The sequence below is a fragment of the Manis javanica genome, chromosome 10 (assembly GCF_040802235.1).
Source record: "Manis javanica isolate MJ-LG chromosome 10, MJ_LKY, whole genome shotgun sequence".
Taxonomy (NCBI): Eukaryota; Metazoa; Chordata; class Mammalia; order Pholidota; family Manidae; genus Manis; species Manis javanica.
Genome location: NC_133165.1, coordinates 56739757 through 56762699, shown reverse-complemented (window position 1 = coordinate 56762699; position 22943 = coordinate 56739757). Strand labels below are relative to the sequence as shown.

The following is a 22943-nucleotide window of genomic DNA, read 5'->3' as shown; positions in this document are numbered from 1 at the left end:
AAAGAAAGGTGGCAGACACTCATTTTCCACCTACTACAGCAGCTGGCCTGTGGTATGTCTGTGGCCATCTTAACATGACTGAACTCATCCTCAGAGATGTACCAGAAAGCATTAAAATACCAACTGCTTTTATAAAAGGGGGATCTAGGTCAACTTATCTGCTTTTTCTATGATTATGCTGGCAATAACTTAAAAGCTTCAATTTGCTGAAGAGCATACTTAATCTTGCAAACGACCTCATGAATGAAAAGCTTCTTCCTCCTGGTCCCTTCTAAGTGTTAGTGCAGGGAAAGAGCTATAGCTCTTTCAGGTATGTTGTTTCCATCTGTTTTGCCTTTCCTGGCTTTTATAAAGCTATATTCAACTTTGAGCAGCTGAGTTTTTCTAATTAAACAATGAAAGAACTGTCCCTTTGACTGTTCCCTTTTATTCCCAGTGTAAACTATATGAAGGAAAGTTATACTGAAACTTGAAAATGGATCTATTTTGTGTGTAAATGTCAAAACAAAGCTCAATTTTCCCTGTATGCATCATTTTAGTAAAGCTATATTATTTATGTGTTTCTGTATATCCACTTCCTTTTATGAAGGACTCATTTTTTGGGAAGGGTTAATTGCCTAAATGGTTACCTTACTTTTGAGGTGCCATTAACCACAGAATTATTTTGGCCACATCTGGGGATAAAGGAAAACCCTAACTTATCTTTACTAAACATTTTCTGCATTTACTTCAGTAGTGGGAATATTTTGTCACTCCACTACCATTGCCAACATAAATATTAGTAAAAAATAAGGGAAGATCCTGGAATCATTACTTAAATGTCAACCTCATTTTCCTTGTAAAGCTTATTTATGAACTATTTTGGTGACACAATTGTTCTACATGCCAATCCCTGGTTGAAATACCCTCTTTTACCCCCAACAGAAAAGAAAATAATTCTAACAAGTGAAATTCAAATGCTCAGGGGTAACAATAATATACAACCACCAAGAAAATAGCTGAATTTTATTATTTCATAGTATCCAAACAATACTTTGTATTAATTAATTTTGAGGCCAACATCTACATTTTTTGTAATAAGTGTGGTATTCGGAAGACCTAAAAAAATGAAGAATCAACATGAAAAAATCATTAGGGTGAGAAAGTAAGTTTCTTCCATCTATATATTGCTTGATGGGATTCTACTCTACCCACATAATTACATCAAAAACCCAGATTTCTTAGCTGTACAAAGATTCCACTTATGCCTTGAAATGTATATACAAATTAGGCTAATACATCATAAACCTGAAATTAGAGAGTATGCCTGAATATAAGGTAAGGTTTTTAACTTCCTAAAGTCTTTTATTAGAAAAGAGGAGAATGTCTTGTATTTGAGTCCTTACACAGTGTTTCATATTATAAGATTCTTTCTCATTAACTTAATAATTGAGGAAAATACATTAGTTTAAAAATCAACTTCACTGGAGCTTATTTTAGTATGTTTACAAAAATACCTTAATAAGATCAGGAAAAAAAGGTGAGCAAAAAATCAACACATTAATTATTCTCAGGTTACAATCTTAAAATTAAAAGTGTTGCATGTTGTTACAAAGAAAACTTTCAAAAACTGCTTATTAGTAAGTAGTCAAATACTATTATTCTCTCAGAAAAGACACAAGCAAGAGTAATTAATTCTGTAGAAGTAACCAGGTAGCTAAGGGACAAGACTAGGAGGGTGACATCTTTTCACTGTGTACCCATCTGTACAATTTACATTTTAAGCCATGTGAACGTATTACCTACTCAGAGATAAAATAAATAAAATATGATTAAATTCTACAACAGAAAATGAAGCCCCATCAAATGTTATAACCAATCACAAATCAAATAAGAGTGATTATGTTACAGAGATTATGAATGTGAACTATGAGACACACACACACATACCCCAGGCCCACTGTTTTGCAAGTGGAACTTGTGGTTTAGAAATAAAATATTCAGTGTCAGATCCCACAGGTATTCAAAAATTGCTGTAACTCAAACATAAAGAGATAGAAATAAAGATGCATGCAGGATTTTAGTGCCAGATGGATGAAAAGGGGCTCCACTGATAATAAAACACCACAAATATTCATGAGTAGAATTTGAGCAAAATGGGTTTATGAACTATTGAGTGTGGACAAAGCAATTCTATATCACTGCACTGCTTCATAAAATGTGAATTATGTACATGCAACTAAATTAATAAATTAAAAATTTTACCATTTCATTTTCCTCCCTAAAAGTTTATAAGGGGAGACATCTTATATTTGAGCTTACCTCATATCCGGGCATACGTATTCTATTCAAGAGTACATTTCTTGAAGAGAATGTGGCAGGCTATATCAAGTAAATCACCATGAAATATAAACTTTCCTTACATACTTCTCTCCTCTGCTATCTATGACCATTTTCTTGAGCAACTGTATATTACTGAAATTTTACACCTGTTCCAATTTTTTTTGAAAGTAGTCATTTAAAAATTATTGCTGGTCCAAGTACACTGTGTAAATTTGATCACATTTAGCCAAGTGTCAGTAAATGTGGTTGTTAGTCTTTCAACCACTATCTAAGATAAAGCTAGGGTCCTAACTGATGGAAGGTTCTAAAGCCATCACCAGTCAACCACAGCCTCCTAAAGGTTTTGACAGTGCCTTAGCCAAAATGTTACTTTATACCAATCAACCTGGACAAGGGTTATACCTAACAAGAAGTATCAGATACAAGTACCAGACATCTTATTTGATGGGAGGACAAATATACACCAAAGACATGTATTAAAGAACTCAGAATAGTAGCATACATCTTCTATCCATTTTCCTGAATAAGATAAGGTCTGGGAAACTCAGAACCCAGAAAAATATGTTACAAGGTGCATACGGAAGCACTCTATAGGAAAATTTTATTTCTTTTGGCTTTTAAAACTGAAATTTAAAAAAAGTTGTTGTCAATTTAAGACGCATCAGAACTGTGGAAAGCATATTGAATCCAGCCGAAATTCTTAAGTCTGCCCTTTTAATATGTATGCTTAGTGTGTTTGTAAAATTTTAACTTTTTTTTAGTTTTTATGTTTTAAGTATTAAAAATTGTGTTATCACCTATGTCTATTCATTTATGTTAAACATGGACATTACTATGTTTTCTGGAGACTCAGAGATGCCCCTGTACTCAATGAAAAGTTCCTGAACAGATAGATAACAAATGAACAGAAAGCATTCATTTTGTACACCAGGACTGAAAACACAGTCATAGCCTATACCCATTAATTAAAAAAAAAAAAACTCAAATAAGAAATTCTTGCTTTCCTACTGATCATTAATATAGCTCAAATTCTGCCAATTATGAAATTAAGGTACATCACAGTGGAGATGGGAAAAGAGAGGAGAATCTAGTCAAATCCATCTATTTTCCTTGAAATCGGCATAGGAAGCTACTTTCCAATGCCATTCAAGCACGAAATCCTCTGCTTGTGCTAAAACGGTAGAATCTAAAGCTCATTTCCAAATATAATGTTGCTACCAAAGGCACTTACTGGGGAAGTAATGAAAGAAATGTACAGAAAATGAAATTCTGTTATTAAAAAGCAGTGAGGACCCTACGAGGTTCTTTCTGTGACTAACTGCTGAATACAACTGACAGGAAAAATTACCAAAGAGGAATAAGTGGGCTCACAGAGAGTAATTTTAAGTCAAAGTTCCAACTGCACATGCCAAAGAACTCACCATTCTTCCTTTCATTCAGAGGGGGTAAGTGCTGGCTGGGCTGCAGCGAGAGTTCCTGGAACTCATGGGCAACGGATTCACTCTGAGGACTTGGGGCAAGACGGGCTAAAGGTCCCAGTTCATCCTCGGTGTCTAGTGTCCCTGTGTGATCCATTGTGTTCCAGCCGCGGGCAACAGGAGCTATGAAACACCGCTTAAATGTGGCCTGCTGAAGAGACTGGCAAAATAAAGAATGTGTAAATAAACAGTATATTCATTTTTTTCTCCAATTTGCACAAAAATATTAAAATGGGAACTCTGGGTTCAGGTTCAGTTTCACTACTATGTGACAACTGCCAATTCACTTACTCTTTTTGAATGTCAGGTTCCTTGTCCAACACACAGGAAAACATAATTCCCATCTCAATAAATACCTTTGAGATTTACCTTTGGTAAACATTGAGAGGTATTTTGTGTTAATTTTTTGTACTATGGCTTAAAGAAAGTTACAGTTATTGGTGTCACTGAAGATTTTAATGCACCCTAAAATGAGACAAAAGTCAATGAATGCCGATGAAAATAAAAAGGCAGTCCAGCTTGAAAATCTGCCTTAACTCCTATAAATCAAACAACTTTATGAAGATATTCACAGCAACGAGCAATGTTTCAGATCCTGACTTCTCCATCAGCATGGGACTCAGAGTGACAACAGGGAACAGAACTCTCAGCTAACCCACAATGGACATATCACTCATGACAAAACTATTTTAAGCCACTGAGATTTAGGGTTATTATCACAGCATAACCTGGCCCTTTGTGACTGATAGAGACTTTGGTAAAGGAAGTACCAAAAATGCTAAACATGTGATACGGACTTAGTGGCTGAGTAGCAGGCAGCAAGAAAACTGTCACTGAAAGGTGAAAGCTAAAAGGACGACAGTCCACATTATGAATGGCAAAACATTTGATTAAACTGTTGTCTGCTTATTATCATCCCATACCACAGTTGGCTTATCCATTTCCCTACTGAGGGACATTTATTTCAAGTTTTTGACTATTACGTAGAAAGATGCTATGCATACACTTGTACAAGCATTTATGTGGATATATGCTTTCACTTCTCTTGGTTAAGTACCTAGAAATGAAATGGGTGGGTCATATGGCAGCTGAATGTTTAAATTTTAAAGAAACTAACAAAACTATTTTCCAAAGTGATTGTGCCATTTTGCATTCTTACCAGCAGTGAATGAGAGTTCCACATCCTTGCCAACACTTGATTATGGTCAATCTCTTGAATTTTACTTATTTTAATGTATGTGTAATGGTCTCTCACTGTGGTTTAATTTGCATTTTCCTAATGATGTTGAGCATCTTTTAATGTGCATATTTGCCAACTGTATAGCTTCTTTGGTTAAGCATCTAATCAAATCTTTTGTTCATTTTAATCTTTTGTTCACTCTTATTACTGTTCTGAGGGTTTATATACTCTGAACAAAAGTCCTTAGCAGATATGTGATTTGTAAATACTTTTTCCCAATGTGTGGCTTATCTTTTTATGCTTTCAAATAGTGTTTTTTTAATCATTAATCTACAATTACATAAGAACATTGTTTACTAGGCTCCCCCTTTTACCAAGTGCCCCCCACATACCCCATTACAGTCACTGTCCATCATAGTAAGATGCTGTAGAATCATTACTTGTCTTCACTGTGTTGCACAGCTCTCCCCATGCCCCCCCTATATTACACATGCTAATCTAATAGTGTTTTTGTAAAGAGCAAGTATTTTTAATTTGATGAAATCCAATTTGTCAATTTTTTCTTTTTATAGATGTTTTTTGTGTTGTAGTTAAGAAATCTTTAATTAACCTAAGGTCACAAAGATTATCTCCTATGTTTTCTTTTAGATATTTTATAGTTTTATGTTGTACACTTAGTCTATGATCCACTTTGAGTTGATTTTTGTATATGCTGTGAGATATGAACCAAAGGTTTTTTTTGTTTTTGTTTTGGCATAAAGGTATTTGATTGTTTCAGCACTATTTGATGAAAATGTTATCTTTTCTCCACTTAACCTTTGCACCTTTGCTGCAAGCCAACTGTCCATGTATATGGGGATCTGTTTCTTGACTCTGTATTTAGGTTCCCAAAAAGAAGTGAGCTGTAAAAGAGGTGCCCCTAAATTCTGTGTGTAAACTCTGCTCAAGTCTCTGCTGATCCCTAAATTATGTACACACAGGGCAGCTTCCCAAAGCAAAAAAAACAGAACTGAGATTTCAGCTCTTGCTCAACAAAGGAAACAAAGAGTTTGCCCAAGTGAGTTCAGTAACATTAACTGACTGCTAAAATAAAACAATACTCTTAAGAGAGAACTTCATAGAATACGGAGTCTCTACAACTGTCCACCCAGAATTCCATATCCGACAAAAATACCCTTTAATAATGAAGGCAAAACTGTCACAAGCAAAACGCACTACAAGAAATGCTACAAGAATTTCTTCAGGCTGAGGGGAAGTGATACCAGATAGAAATGTGGATCTCAGGAATGAAAAGCATTAGAAATGGTAAACATGTACATAAATGTGAAAGATTAGTTTTTCCTCTTGATTTGATATTATCATTCAAAGTAAAAATTACAACACTGTTACCTAGGTAGATGTAATACAGATGACAATTATAGCGTAAAAGATGGTAGACAGATATCCATATCCCAACATGCCTAAATAGCTACTATACATTATTAAGAAGTCATATAATTTTAACTTAAAGTAGATTGAGAAGTTAAGGCTGTATATTGTAATTCCTATAGAAATCATTAAAAAAAGAAAGTTTTAGCTAAAAAGCCAATAGGGAAATTAAAAAGGAATTCTAAAAATATTCAACCTAAAAAGCAGAAATAAAAAGAAGACAAACAAAAAATCATAAAAATCATTACCAATAATTATATTAAGTGTGAAAGGACTACACACTATGATTAAAAGACAAAGACTGACAGAATGGATTTCTAAAAAGTTTAAAAATGCATCTTCAGAGGTGACATACTTTCAATATTAAGACATAAATAAAAGAGTAAAAGGAGAAAGATAGGTCACATAAACAAGAAGCACAGGAAGGCTGGAATGAAATTAATGTCAAATAAAGTAGACCTCAAAAGGATGTGTTAGGTGGGTAAATTTGCATGTAAAATGACTTATTTTGCTTTGGAATATTAAACTATGACTCCTAGATTTTTTCTAAACTATTATTTTTCATTTCAAATTATTCACGTAAATAAATCTGTTCATTGCAAGTGAGTTCTTATGATACAAGTACCATAATGCCCTTATAATAGCAGGATGTACAAACTTTAAACACAAGTGCTAATGACTTGGAAGATCCTTTAGGCAAAAGATTTTAAAATATTTTCATGCAATATTATCTGTTCTTTATATTGAAGAATGTTTTTCAACCTATTATTCCTTGACATTATGTTCACCTTTAACTCCCACACATCCCTTCAAATTATGAAAATTATAAGCTAAGAAAATCTTTACAAAATGTAGCAAAAGGAAAAGAATATGTGTTCCAAAATTTGTTACTTAATATTCATGAATATTTTTGACTGAGTATAGACTGTACCTATTCTGAAATTCTACTAGCAAAATTGCAAGCTGTCACCTATTATCCACTTAACTACTTGATAACTGTCTTTTGAAATTAAAGTCCAACATTAAACATAAGGGAATACTCTTTGTCCAGTAGTCTCTAATTGACATGTTAAAGAAATGGCATTAGAATGGATTCTTTCATTGGGTCATAATTTAATTACTAAAGTGAAACAATCATTTAGCTTTAACTAGACAAACTGTGATAAAATATTAATGTATCTAGAATCGACAAAATGGAGTTATTATCTTACACACTCCAATAACATAACTTCATTCCAAAATGAAACTAAATAGCACCGATCAAGCACCAGATCAAAGCACAGCACAAAACTAGTAACATCAACCTGGGATATGACTTCTACTCTCAAAAACCAAACCATTCATTGTGAGATACTATGCCAGAGACAGAAAAAGTAACACAGAAAAAAACAAGAGACCTTTATACTCTCCTTTGTTTATCTACTGATTCACTTGTATCTTTCTCCTAAATGAACTCAGGATAACACCAATAATGGCCTTCATTTAAAAAGATGCTTAGCTACTGGGCTAAGATACTCCCAAAATCAGTGCTGACACTTGTTTTGAACTGAGTAAAGTCCAGACCAAATCTCTGCACTGTACCTTATTGCTTGTAACGACTAATTCCCATGAAATATTAGTAAATAAAGTGGTATATAACCATTGCTATATAGAAAAAACACTAAATAATAAAGGAGTTCAAAGAATATTAATACCAAGCTTCAGAAGTTTAATATATAATCAGCCAAATGTAAACAGGTAGAATATCCAAATATACTAAAAAGAAATGTTTTAGAAACAACAGAACTACTGTTTGTTCCTGCCCATTAAAGTTCCCCTGAATTACAAACATCAGTAAAACACCTGGCTAATAGCCTGTAAAAATTAATTTTTAAGTTCAAATAAGGTAAAACTTGCATCAAGAAATTAACTATATACACAAAGTAATTTCCTACATTAGAAGACTATTTACTACTAAATCCTGTAATCAGACAAGTTGCATTCTTACCAAATGTGCTTTTGAGAAACAGAATTTTGTGTCAGGTAAATTATTGATGTCATTCTTGGTTATCTGGTCTTTTTCCAAAGCTCAGGGTGACAATGTTAAATACCTAATGATAGGGTTCAAGATGTATACACTAATATAATAAATTCTTGTCAACTGTATATATAAAAACATTTTCTAATAATATATTACTATTTCTACATTGTCTTCCAAATGAAATTTCTTAAGTATATCAATTATTCAGGATCAAATGTGTTTACATTTTTATATAAATAACATTCACCTCCCAGTTTTACAACTGAGGGAAAAAAAGAATCACAGAAAGGAACACTTTATCCAATTTGTTTATATTCAGTCTTAACAATTAAGATGAACCAGAAAATCAGAGTTCTAAAGTTACAGGTGTTTAGACAAATATTACTTCACTTTATACTACTTTCACTCTTATTATGAGAAGTGTTTCTGTTCCCCTAATTTTTTTCTCATTTAATTCCTGGTTTTATTTTCCTAATTTAGTTCCTGGTTTGATCTTTAAATATGAAACAACTGACTTGAATGCTCTCATACTTAAAAGACTGTATAAATTCACAGACTAACAATATTTCAGCTGAAAGTTGTCTTAGAACCAATGTTTGGTATAAGCCCTTCCAACTCTCCTCACAATGTAATGATCATCTGAGGAACTTAAAAAAATCTCTGATGAGGAGGGGCTGGATACAGAAGGAAGATCTCCAGGGATTTTGATTCAACTGGTCTTGGACAGAGTGATTCTAATGTGCAGCCAGTGTTGAGAATCACTAACGTAGTGAAACCACCTTAGTTTATAGAGAGGATAAATCATTTGCTCAATGAGCAGGAAGAGAGGTCAGGAGTAAATTACTACAGCATGTATGAAAAATGACAGAATTTAAGTAGTTACAAAATGCTGTGGGAACCTGAAGAATTAAATGTCTAATTGTATTTGAATAAGTTAGTTAAGTCTACAAGGATGAATAGGAGTTTGCAGGCACAGAAGTTTTTCTCATCAGTAAAAGTACAGCAGCATGAGCAGTTAACACCTGACAGCAAAAAGTTTGATGGGGCTAGTGTACAAAGGATGGAGTGGCAGAAGATAAGGCTGATGTGGAAAGATAAAATACAACTGTGAAGGAATGTGGGCTCTAAAAAAAAACAGTGATATGATCAGATTTGTATTTTACAAAGATAATTCTGGAAGAGACAGGTTTACTGATAAAATCTCATGCTGAAATGCTGAAGGGCTGTTAAAATAGTGGAGATGCAGAAAGGGAATCAATTCAAATAATATTTAAGAGGCAAAATGTCAAGACTTGATGACTGGCTCATTTGAAAGATGAAGGAGAAAATAAGTGAGGGGGCTGAGGTTTCTAGATTCGGGCCACTGGAAAAGCTGGTGGTATCATTACAACAAGGCAGGGTGAGTAGAAGGGAAAACGAGTGTTCGCTTTGGGAAGCTACAGGCCCCCTAGGAGGCGGCTCTGAAAAAAGGATGGCTGGAAAGACAACTTTTGATTTCAGGCAAATCACTAAACCTCTCAGGGACCCAGTTTCCTAATTTTAAAAACTGGAATGAAAAATAAAAAGAAGAAAAGAGAAGAATACTTACTCCTTTTCTACTCAGCTTGGCCCAAAGTCTATTCTATGCTTTCCTTACTTTTGCCCAGTGCCCTCCCTGTGGATAGGTATTATTCTCATTTTAGATGAGAAAACCAAGGCTTGGAAAGATTAAACAACTTTGAGAAACTAGCATCAAAGCCAGGATTCCAACTTCAGGGCCCATGTTCCTTCTTCCACAATAATGTGATATTTATGTGCCAAAATGTAATCTGAGTTGGAGCAAGCAACAGAGAGAGAGAGATGATTTTGGGGCATGAGGAGTCAGTGAGGAAGGAAGTGAAGCTGTGCAATGACCCATGTGTGCAGCCCTTTAACAAACATACTGGGCTCCAAAGATCACTCAGTCATAAGCCCTGTATCTCCTGGAGATAAAGACCTTATCCTTTGGGCAATTACAACAGACGCTGGTAATTAATAGGAGCTAGTAGAACACACCTCTGTGTGTCAGAGGGAGGAAAGACTCTCCTCTTATTGTTCCACTTTATCAAACACTAAGAATGTAACCAGAATTAAAGTCCAGACTAGAAGAAAATGAAATCTACATCTACAATGGTAGATGTACTGCGCATAAACAGTAAATGTTTTTGACATCAGGTTACAATTCTTTCAAATAAACAACTTCTAAGCAGGGCTTTTATTTGTAGCAGCTGGGTTTTTATGGGTGGCCATTAAATACATTGCAAAAATGTACTATAAATATACCAAGTACTGACAACACAAATACACTGTATAGAAAAAGTTATGTAACTGTTCTTCTATGCTTGAAGTGGCTGTTATAATTCTAAAAATGCCAATGTCATGATTTATTTTTTTACTTCTTTACTGTAGATTTGTATCAAATGAACAGAACATGGAACAAATTACACACTTAACACCCTGCAAAAGGATGCATTCTTAAGTACTGTAACTAATAGTTAAGTAAACAGTGTTTCTTAAGTATTCAATCTAAATAAAAACTTGAATCAGCAATAGTTTAAAACACATGTGGCTTCTAAATTACTACACAAAAAAGACATAAAGAACAAGATTTTTTTGTTCTCCAAGTAAATTGGCCAAAACTCATCTTTTTAGTTTGAACAATTGCATTTTCAAAGATTATTCAAAATGAATGATTCTCAGAGGATGAGGATTGACTAGAGAATTAATTTTAAGCTGAGATGATATTCATATTTAGCAAATACTGGGTTAAAAACAAACTCTTTTGTTGAACCATAATTAGCACTTATTTAATGCTAAGAAGTAAACATTTGTAAACAGATTAAGCAAATGTTTTATTTAACAGATAAAAAGTATATTGTACTCCTATTTCTAAGTTCTCTGAGGCAGGGAGGGAAGGAGGAAGTGAAAAGGAGGAAGAGAAGAGGAAAAGAGAGAAAAAGAAAGAAAGCGGAAGAGAAAGGGACAGGACCAAAGAAGTATCTTCTTTTTATTTTCTAGCTCTTCACTCTATTGATATCAAGAGCTGGTAGAATTTAAAACAATTTTGCTAAACTCAAAAGTATTGCAAAATACACGGAAAAAAAAAAACAAAGTTTAATTTACTTGTCCAAGATAACCATGACAAGTTAAGTAGCTGCTGGGAACATGAGTCCCTTAACTTACCCAATTCTTTGGTACTCAATTAACCAGAGGAGAAACCCTCTTGTCTAAGACAACCATGCCAGGCAGCTAGTTGGTAAACTGAAAAACTCATTTAAAAGGTAAGTCATTAAAAATGATACACATGAATCTTAAAACATTTCTTTTGAGTTAGAGTGCATAAATGTCTGCCAGTCTTCCAATACAGAGTCAATGTCTCCTCTCTGCAGATGTGTCAGTTCTCTGGTGTAACAACCACTACCTATGATTTCTAGTTTCCACTTCTTTAAAGTAGAAAAAAAATTTAAAGGATTTTTGAGCACAGAATGTCTAAAGTTTTACAATTTTTAATCCAATTTTTTTGGCTTCACCCACACCCAATTCAGTACTATTATAAGTAACATGCCTCTGTGTTTCCAAACATTTAGCTTTTTCTGCACTCATATTTCATCAGTTGACATAGAATTTAGTTAAAATACATAATTATGATTACTATCACTCTTGGCCTAAACAGATTAGGAATAAACACAGCTGATTTTTGGTTAATATATAAACTTAACTGGTGAGAACAGAAATGCATCTCTAGACTTCAGTGTAACTTCCTCGCCATTACCATTCAGTATGTTCTGGAACAAAGGGGTTGGAGAAGGTTGATTCTACCCCAAAGATCAAGCTAAGGGTATCTCAAATTAGAACCTTAGGTCTTTTAAAGTTTTCTGGAGTCTGTTAATACAAATTACTACCTTAGATATTTTTCATTACTGTTTTCTATGCAAAATATGTTAATATTGTACTCTAATTAAGAAAGATATTCAGAGTACATATCAAATAAAAGTTCATATTCAGAGTTTTATAACAGCACCCTAGCAAACACTACAAGTATAGATAAATTTCTAATGGTATTAAATATGAAATTATCTACTCTCATTGTACTAATGTCCTTCAAACACTTGTGAACTTTTTGCATTAAATACACGTTGGCATATATCATAAAACAGCAACCTCAAACAGCTGTGAAAATTGTATTAGTTTTACAATAGTCATGGATAACAGTTTTTTTGTTGAGACATAATGCAGATGCCATAAAATCCACAAAGTGTACAATTCTGTGATTTTTACTATATTCAAGTTGTATAACCATCACTAATTCTAGAACATTTTCATCCCACCTAAAAGAAATCCCATACCCATTAGTAGTCACTTCCTATTCTCTCCTTGAAACCCCTGGAAAACACTGATCTACTTCTGTCTCCATGATTTACCTATTCTAGACATTTCCTATAAATACATTCATACACAGTATGTAGCTTTTGCATGTAGCTCCTCTCCTCCTCTTGTTTTCAAGATTTGTCCATTTTGTACCAGGTATCGGTAGCCCATTCCTTTCTATGGCTGAATAATATTCTGCTGTATGGATTTGCCACATTTTGTTTATCTGTTCATCAGTTGATGGACTTTGGATTGCTTCCACTTTTTGGCTATTATCAATAATGTTGCTAAGAACGTTCATGTACAAGTTTTTGCGTAAACATATACTTCCAATTCTCTTGGGTATATACATAAGAGTGGAATTATGGGTCACACAGAAATTCTAAGGCTTAACTGTTTGAGGAACTACCCAATTGTTGCCCACAGTGACTGACTCATTTTACATTCCTACCAGCAAAATAAGGGTTCCAATTTTTTCAATTTTTTTTTGGTTTATCATAGCTATTCTACTGAATATAAAGTGGTATCTCATTGTGGTTTTGATTTGCATTTCTGTAATGACTAATGATGTTGAGCATCTTTTCACGTATTTATTGTCCATTTACATATCTTCTTTGGAGAAATGCCCATTTAAAAATTGGGTTATTTGTCATTTTATTACTGAGTTGGAATAGTTACCTGTGTGTATACACATACATATTTATATATAAAGATATATATAAGTATATCATATGATACATATATTAAGGATATTAGACCCTTATCAGATTTTTTTGAATTTTTTCTCTCATTCTGTGCACTGTCTTTTCACTTTCTTGATAGAATGCTTTAATATATAAAAGCTTTTAATCTCAATGATGTCCAATTTAACTATTTTTTTCCTTTGGTTGCTTGTGCTTTGATGCCATATTTAGGAAACCACTGCCAAATCCAAGTTCATGAAGATTTGCAACTATGTTTTCTTCTCAGAGTTTTATAGTTTTAGTTTTTACATTTAGGTATTTGATCAACTTTGAGTTAATTTTTATATATGGTGTGAGGCAGGGGTCCAACTTCTTTCACATGTGGATATCCAGTCATCCCAGCACCATTTGTTGAACATTTTCTCCCATTGAATTACCTTGCTCCCCTTGTCTCAAATCAATTTACCATAGATGTATGGGTTCATTTCTGGATTCTTAATTTTCATTCTATTCCATTGATCTATACACCTATCCTTATACCAGTACCACACTGACTTGCTTACTATAGCTTTGTAGTAGCTTTTGAAACCAGGAAGTGAGAGCCCTCCAACTTTATTCTTTTTCAAGATTGTTTTGGCTATTCTGGGTCCCTTGAATTTCCTTTTGAATTTTAGGATCAGCTTGTCCATTTCTATAAACACATCCACTAGGATTTTGATAGACAGTGTGTTGGATCTGTAGACAAATTTGGATATACTGTCACCTGAAAATATTAAGGCTTCTGATCCATGAACATGGGATGTCTTTGTGTTTATTTAGGTCTTCTTTAATTTATTTTAAAGTGTTTTACAGTTTTCACTGTACAATTGTTATAAATTCCTTTCTAAGTATTTTATTTTTTTGGGTGATACAGTAAATGGAATTGTTCATTTCTTTTTGTTCATTGCTAGTGTATACAACTCATTTTGTACATTAATCTTGTATCCTAACTTGCTGAACTACTTTATTAGCTCTAGTAGTTTTTTTTTCCCAGATTCTTCAAAACTTTCCATAAATTAGGTAATGTCATCTGCAAGTAGAGATAGTTTTTCTTCTTTTCTAATTCAGATGCTTTTTGTTTCTTTCTTTGCCTAATTTCCTTAGCTGGACACTTTGTACAATGTTGAATGGAACTGACTAGAGTGAATATTCTTTTCATTACTAATTCAAGAGGGAAGACTTTCTTTTAGTCTTTCACCATTAAGTATGATGCTAGCTGTAGTTGTTTACAAATGCCTTATATCAGGTTGGAAACGTCTACTTTTATTCCTAGTGTGTTGGGTGTTTTTATCACGAGAGGGTGTTGGATTTTATCAAATGTTTTTTATGTAACCATTAAGATAATTGTTGGTTTTCTCCCTTTAACTGCTAATACAATGTGTATTGATTCTCAGATGGTGAACCAATTTTGCATTCCTATGACAAATCCCACTTGGTCATGGTATATAGTCTTTTTTTATGTGCTGCTGGATTTGGTTTGTTTAAATTTTGTTGAATATTTTTACATTATGTTTACAAGGGATATAATCTGCAATTTTCTTTTCATGTGCTATCTTTGGTTTGGGTGTCAAGGTAATACTAGCCTTATAGAATGAGTTAAGAAGGGTTCCCTTGTCTTCCACTTTTTGAAAGCATTTATGAAGGATTGGAGTTAATTCTTCTTTAAATGTTTGGTACAATTCACCAGTAAAACCATATGGTTCCTGGGGTTTTCTTTATGGAAAGCTGTATGATTATTAATTTAATTTCTTTATTCGTATAGGTCTATTCAGACTTTCTTGTTCTTCTTTGACAGTTTGTATCTTCCTAGGAATGTGTTCATTTCATCTGGGTTATCTAATTTGTTAACATCAGCTATTCACAGTATTCCCTTGTAATTCTTTTTATTTCTGAAAGGTCACAAGTAATGTCCCTACTTTCACTGCTTACTTTAGAAACTGGGTCATCTCTCTTCTTTTTAGTCTAGCTAAAGATCTGTCCATTTTGTTGATCTATTCAAATAACTAACTTTTGGTTTCACTGATTTTCTCTATTGTTTTCCTAATTTCTATATTGTTTATTTTTGCTCGAATCATTATTTCCTTCCTTCTGCTTGCCTTGTGTTTATTATACTGTTCTCTTTCTAGTTTATTAAGGTGAAAGGTTAGGCTATTGACTTAAGATCTTTGGGTAAGATATCCTTAAAGCTCCACACTTTTCAGTGATAATAATATACATTTGAATGCACAGTATACACATTATTTCTTATAATATGTGGTATTCATAAATTTCAAAAAATACTTATTATTATTATTATGTTTAAACTAGTTAAGCTTAAACATTCCCAGAATCATTTTTGTAACTCTGGAGAATAAGAGGGACCAAAACTGCCTCAGATAGCAGAACCACCCTATCCTCTGAATACCTAGCCTGAACATACCCAACAATGAAAACTTATCCATTCAGTGGCCATCCTTTTTATCTCAGAGAATTCCACCACAAGGCCCTTCCCTGCACTGAAAGACCATCACTGTGGCAGACTGTATTTTCTAAAAAAGGACATGACACTATCTCCAATCCCACATACTCTTCTTACAATGAAACGCTGACATTTTTCTCATCAACAGATGGGGTTTTTTTTTTTTTTTAAGAGGAAGGAATATTATCAGAAAAGTGTACCTCCATAGCCGATCATCTGACACCCTTTAAGTGATCAAAATTAAGGATATTTAAAACATGCATTAATCGTTGATTTACAGTTAGCTTTAAACAGATGGGGTTTTAGCTTCCTCTGCTTGAATATGGGCTAGTTTGTGCTTTGGAGTATGGGATATTACATGACTTTTAAGACTAGATTATAATAGGTCTGCCTGGTTCTCTTGGAATATTCATCTTTGGAGCTAATGAGATGTCATCTGAATGCTGCACTGTGAAGAAGCCAAGACTGGCCCACGGAGAACACAAGGAGCAGTCCTAAGATGATGTAAAGAGGCAGGGAGAGATGCCAGCCAGCCCCTAGCTATTTCAGTCACCTTCCCTTGTTGATGCAGTTCCAGTTACTGTCTGGCTGCAGCCAAATCAGAGACCAAGCCTGAAGTGCCCAGCTGAACCCTCTCCCAAATCCCTGAACCACAGAAATCATGTAAGATAATAAAAAATTGTGTGGGTTTCATCCACTAAATTTTGGGGTTATATGTTATACAACAATAGCAACTGGAATATTTACTCCAGGCAACATGTACTCCTTAATCTCAGGGTCTACACTTGGGATCATGAAGAATAAGTCCAATTAATTTTCCAATACTGGAAATACTAAAATATATATATAGTTATATATATAATTTTATAGATGGATAGATAGATGGTTCTCAGTCTTCTGTGAGTTTATTACCAATCCATTTGGCAAATTCTTATTTTAAAACACAGCTTCACTTTTCATAATTCTGGTCATACTACCCTGAATTAGTTAAAAAAACAGTTTATCGATATTTTTAAGTTATGAGACCTAGCATGAATCCAGTTCTTCAATAAGGGTATATATGAACCGTTGAGAAATGGAGGAAGATCACTTCACTCACTGGTGAGGCATTCACTAATTTGGTTTGAGTTTATATCCTATGAAATCTGAATAAATCCTTTTCCACAAGGGAATGATATAGTGTAGGATACCAGTTCAGAGGTCAGGTTTTGGAATTAGACAGACATAGAGACAAAGCCCAGCACAATCACTAAGAAACTATATGACCTTGAGCAAAGTGTATAGCTTCATATAAAGTTTAGTTTCTCATTTATAAACTGGGGTCACAGTAGCCAATTAATGGGCTTATTATAAGGTTAAATGTAAGCACACAAGTAGCTACTATTATAATGGTTTCTCCGATCAAAATGTTCCTCATCCTCTTCCTGTTGAACTGATTTTTTTGTTTGTTTTGATCCAAGGTCAAGGCCTCACATTTATCTCTATTAAAGTAGATCTTGTTATGTATAGCCCATTGCTCCATTCCACTTAGGATCTTTTTAACAAACAACCATTAACAGAAAATACAGTGGAAGAAAAAAAAACCATTAATAGCAACAAAAAGATAAAATATCTAGAAATTAATGTAACTGGGAAAGTATAAAATCTTTATAAGGAAAATGATAAGACATTACTGGAGAACTCCAAAGACTTGAAGAACTAGAGGATATTATATTCTTGGATAGGAAGACTTAGCATCATAAAGATATCAATTCTGACTAGTTCAACTTATAATATTAAAATGACCAAAATAAAAATATAAAAAAGGCTTTTTTTCTTCATTTAAGAAGTGGGGTGGAGAACCTGGATAAGATCATTCTAAAGTCCATATGGGAAAAAAACAGGCAATAGTCTAGAAAAGCAGTGAAAAAGAAAGAGGAGAGAGTGACAGTAGCCCTAGCATATATTAAAATACATTATAAAGCTTCAATAATTAAGCAGTATGATATTAGTACATAAAGTGACAGACAAGTGACATAGAAGAGAATGTATAAAAACATACATATATGCATGGAAATATAGTATATGATACAGTTGGTATTGCACATTAGAACTGAAAAGATGGACTTTTCAAAGAAAGGTATTGGGATAACTGAGCAGCCATTTGGGGGGAAAAAAACAAATCTGGTATAATTTGTCAAGATAAATCCCTCATGAATCAGACATTTAAAGGTTAAAATAGGAGACTATCAAGATTAAAGAAAATATGAGAAGTCCCTTCACAGCCTTATAGTGGCAAGATCTTTCCATCAGTCCAACTCCTAAAGCCATTAAAAAAAATAAATTATATAACTACATATATATATATAAAACATTAAAAATACATATATATGTACGTATGTGTTTATATAAACTTCTCCATGCCAAGAAAACCAGAAACAAGATCAAAAGTGACACACTGGGAAGTTTGTGTTTACAATTTAACAGTACAAAGGAATAAGTTCCTATAAACACATAAAAAATTGACAATAAAAATTTTAAATGATGAAAAGATGAACAAAGCTCACAGAAAAGGAATGTTTTTTTAAAATATGACAAGATACCCAACTCTCCTCAAGAAGAGAAAAATGTTAAAACTACCATGAGACACCATTTTTACTTAGATTGGCAATATTCTGAAAGTTTAAGAACACATGCCACTGACAAGCCTGGGCCTTAATTCATACATTAGAAGAATATAAATTGGTACAATGTTTATGGATAAAAATTTATCAATATCTATTAAAATTAAAAATGAATTAACTCTTTGACCTAGCAATTTATCTTCTGGGAGTTTACATGTTCAAAATGAAACTGTAGGTGGGACTTGTAGAATCATGGAGAAAAGAGGTCAGATTCTCACCCCAAACCACTGATGAAATAGGACAAAATTGTCAAAAAGAGCCATTTTAGAATTCTAGAAATTGACCAAAGGCATGTAACAAATGGAGAAGTGTATATTCAATAAAAAAATGCTACTGAATATTGATAAAAGGGATTCTGTGGCATTTTACAAATTATATTTATGATAAGGCTTGCTTGATCCAGATTATAAAGGACTCTTATAATATAACCATAAAAGACAAAAACTCCAGTTTAGAAAGGGACATAGATTTTAACAGGCATTCATTAAAGATGTACAAATGTCTAATAAACACATGAAAAGATGCTATCATCAGTTACTAGGGAAAAGCAATTAAAACTACAATGAGATACCACTTAACACTTAACTAGGATGGCTATAATAAAAAAGACAGATAATAAAAAGTGCTGACAAGAATGTGGAGAAACAGGAACCCTCACACAGTGCTGGTGAGAATATAAAATGATACAGCTACTTTGGAAAACAGTTTGTTTTTTTCTTAGAGTGTTGAACAATTTTACCACATGATCTAACAATTCCACTCCTAGGTATCTATCGAAGATAATGGAAAGCATATATCCACACAAAGGCTTGTAAGCAGATATTCACAGCAACATTATTCATAAAAACCCAGAACTGTATGCATTTTAAATGTCCATCAACTAGTGAATGGATTAACAAAATGTGGTATATCCCAAGGGAGTATTATTCATCAACAAAAAGGAAAGAAATACTCATACAACAAAATGAAACTAAAAAACATGCTGAGTGAAAGAAGCCAGATGTCAAAGAACATGTTACATGATTCCATTTCCATGCAATTTCCAGAAAAAGCAAATCTATACAGGCAGAAAGTAAACTAGTGGTTTTCTGAGGTTGGGGGTAAGAATAGTGATTTAGTGTCAATGGGCACAGGATTACTTTTTGACATGATGAAAATGTAAAATTAGATCAGTGATAGTTGCCTAGTGCTGTAAATATACTAAAATTCACTGAATTTTATCATTTTTAATAAGTGAATTTTATGATGTGTAAATGGTATCTCAGTAAGGCTGCTTTAAATAAAAAGTGATCCATGTGTGAATATTTATAGCACCTTTAATCATAATAGCCCAAAACTGGAAATAACTCAAAACAGACTCCAAGTTGAATGGAATAAAAACTGTGCTGCATCCATACACCAGAATACCACTGAGCAATAAAAAGGATGGGCTACTGATAATCTGCAACAATACGGTTAAACCTTAATGCATCATGGTAAGTGAAAGAAGCCAAACTCAAAGGGCTCCAGTAAGACACTGTGGGAAGGCAAAGCTACAGGAACAGAGAACAGATCAGCAGCCGCCAGGAGTGGGGCTGACAACAAGCTGGAAGCCAAGGGGATCTGGCGGTAATGGGACTGTTCTGCATCTTGACTGTGGTTGTTGGTTACACAACTCTATATATTTATCAAAAATTAGAACTGTATGCCCAAAACAGTGACTATTACCACATGTATACTAAAAATAAATGTAAAACAATGGTATTATGTAAGATTATTTGTCACAATATGAACTTTAGGAGCAAACAACTAGAAACAACTCCAGTCATGATCACTAAGACATGGGTTATGTAAATTATCATACATCCACACAATATAACACCATCCAGTTCTCAGAAAGGAGGAGGAGGCTCCCTGAGTGGGACTCACGTGGAAAGATACTTGGTTTACTGCTAAGAGAAGTAGTGAGTTAGGAAAAGAGAAAGAGAAGAAAATGTATTCATTTCTGCTAAAATGAAACTCTGGATGAAAACACAAAAAAGCACATGAGCAGTTGCCAACTGTGTGAGCACAGTGGTGTGATGGAGAGGCTGCTGGGATTTTAGCATTGTTTTATTATCTTTGAACTTGTGAACATATTACTTATGTGTATAAAGGAAACAAATCAAAACAAAAAGATCTCTTTGAATACTGTCTCATCCTCCACTATATATACTCTCAGCTCTGTGATCTGAAATTTGCCTTTTGTATATTCACCTTAATCAATGATTAAAACATTGAACTGAACAGAACATGGGAAATCCTTGCAATAAACTAATAAAAATCTTTCTTAAATTGATGTTAATCCATTATTCCACACTATCCCAACTTCACAAGTGACAAGAAGCACAACTGTGGGTAAGTCACTAAACTTCCCTAAGCTTCTTTGAGAAATGTGTGTAAATCATACCTCCCTTGCAGGGTGCACATTCAATGAAACAACAGATGTCAAGGCCTTGGAATCATGCTGGGCACCGAAGGGGTGTTCAGGAAGGGTCAGTGCTTCACTTTAAGTTGTGACTGTTTCCTGGCTGATGCGCTCACCTAACTGTCCTGGGTTCAGCCTCTTATTTTATGAGGCCTTGTCACATAAGGTCTGTGGTGGTGAACACTTTGTTCTCTGTCAGGCTGCTTGGGTCCAAATTCTAGCTCTAAAATTTTCTAGCTGGTGGGCAAGCCACTTAAATTTCAAAGCCACAGGATCTTTAGTTACAAATGGTACAAATGACAAAGGTACTTACTTTACAGAATAAAAAAGAGAATTGAAGAGATAATAGATGTGAGGTGCACGGCAGAGCTTTGAACACACAGGAAGTCGCCAATAAATGTTAGCAGTTAATATTAGTATTTTGTCTACCACATTCCTGGTTCCCTATTATGTGAAATAACAAAAAGTACTGCAACTATTATCTAAATTTTATAAAAACCTTATGCTGAACTTCAGTTCCAGCTTGTCTTGACTTTCTAATTACACTTCAAATTTCCACATAAAAAATGTTTATTCCTACCGACACCACACACACACACACTCTCTCTCTCTCTCTCTCTGATGGATAAATGATAATAGGGTTTTAAAATTTCCCTAAACAGGCATAATACAGGCTAGCTCTAAAAGTAATAGAGGTTAAAATCAGTATTTCCATTTTGTATTGTTTGCTCCAACGCTGGGATTTAACAGGCTTTGGATTCCTAGATATTTTTTCAGTGACAGAACATGGCTATATGTATAAACTAAGATTTTCTGACAAAAAAGCTCTGATTTTTAAAGAAATTGCTATTGTTCCTATAGTTCACTTCTTAAAACTAGGTAACCAAACTAATCTCCTTGGATTACAAGTAATCCAAAATTGTTTGCTATAATGTGCAATCAGTAAAATAAAGGCTCTCCGTGTTCTCTTTTATTCCTTATAACATTGCTATCTCTTTAGCTTCTTCTTAAATAAGCCAGAGAAATTCAGGATTCTGAACTTAGTCCTTGAGAGTAATTATTCAGGGTTATAACTTCTGTACTGGAAATGACTAAACTAATGAAGGGGAAAGCAGCTCACATTTCTGTGTTCCATAAGCCCTTTGTTTTACTATTTTAATTATTTCCTATAAATATTCCGTTGTCCTTAAGAAAAATATTTTTCAGATAAAGATGAAAAATCTTTAATCATCACTTGGAACATCACTTGGACATGACCTCAGCATATTGTAAGATCTTCTAAAACAGATTTAGTGCATGAAAGCACTAAATAAGAAAATAAGAAATACTTTTCTTGCCAAATAAGAAAAGCAAGTATTACCTGGAATTTCATTTAAAAATTTTAAACAAACTATTTTAAAAAGAAAAAAGCTTATAAGTTTTTATCAGCTGAGTGGCAACAGAATATTTTTAGAAAATTCTGAGAGATAGGGTAAAAAAAAATAAACCCTGCCAACTGGACAGAACCGAGGTATCAGCCAGAGAGAGATTCTGCTTACCCTCACCCATCCTTCCTGCTGCCCTCAACCACTCTGAGGTCTCCCTCCAAACTGCTCCGTCTGCCTGACATGACCATTCTCTTTGCCAGGCCGAGATTTCCCTTAAGCCTTGAGTAGGAATTAAGATTTCCTTTCAAATTCAAGTGAGACCTGGAGCCCAAAGTATTTATCCCCAGTGGCATTCCGACCACGAAGCAAAGACGGCCTCCACAGAGGGGCTGGAGCCTGGTGCTGCCATCACACATACCCTCGCCAACATGGCCTCAAGGAAGGTAGGGGCAGCTGCCCCCCGGCACCCCATC

At 34.0% G+C, this 22943-nt stretch overlaps 1 protein-coding gene across 7 annotated transcripts in view; it reads right to left on the bottom strand.

Moving 5' to 3' along the window:
* MRTFB (myocardin related transcription factor B) overlaps window positions 1-22943 on the bottom strand; it is a 276493-nt gene that overhangs the window by 119597 nt on the left and 133953 nt on the right. For all 7 annotated transcript variants that reach the window (XM_036992063.2, XM_073215546.1, XM_036992062.2 and 4 more), the window contains one exon: window positions 3744-3960. In XM_036992063.2, coding sequence (XP_036847958.2) covers window positions 3744-3897 — 154 coding nt within the window. In that variant the 5' untranslated portion in view covers window positions 3898-3960. The remainder of the gene's footprint in view (window positions 1-3743; window positions 3961-22943) is intronic.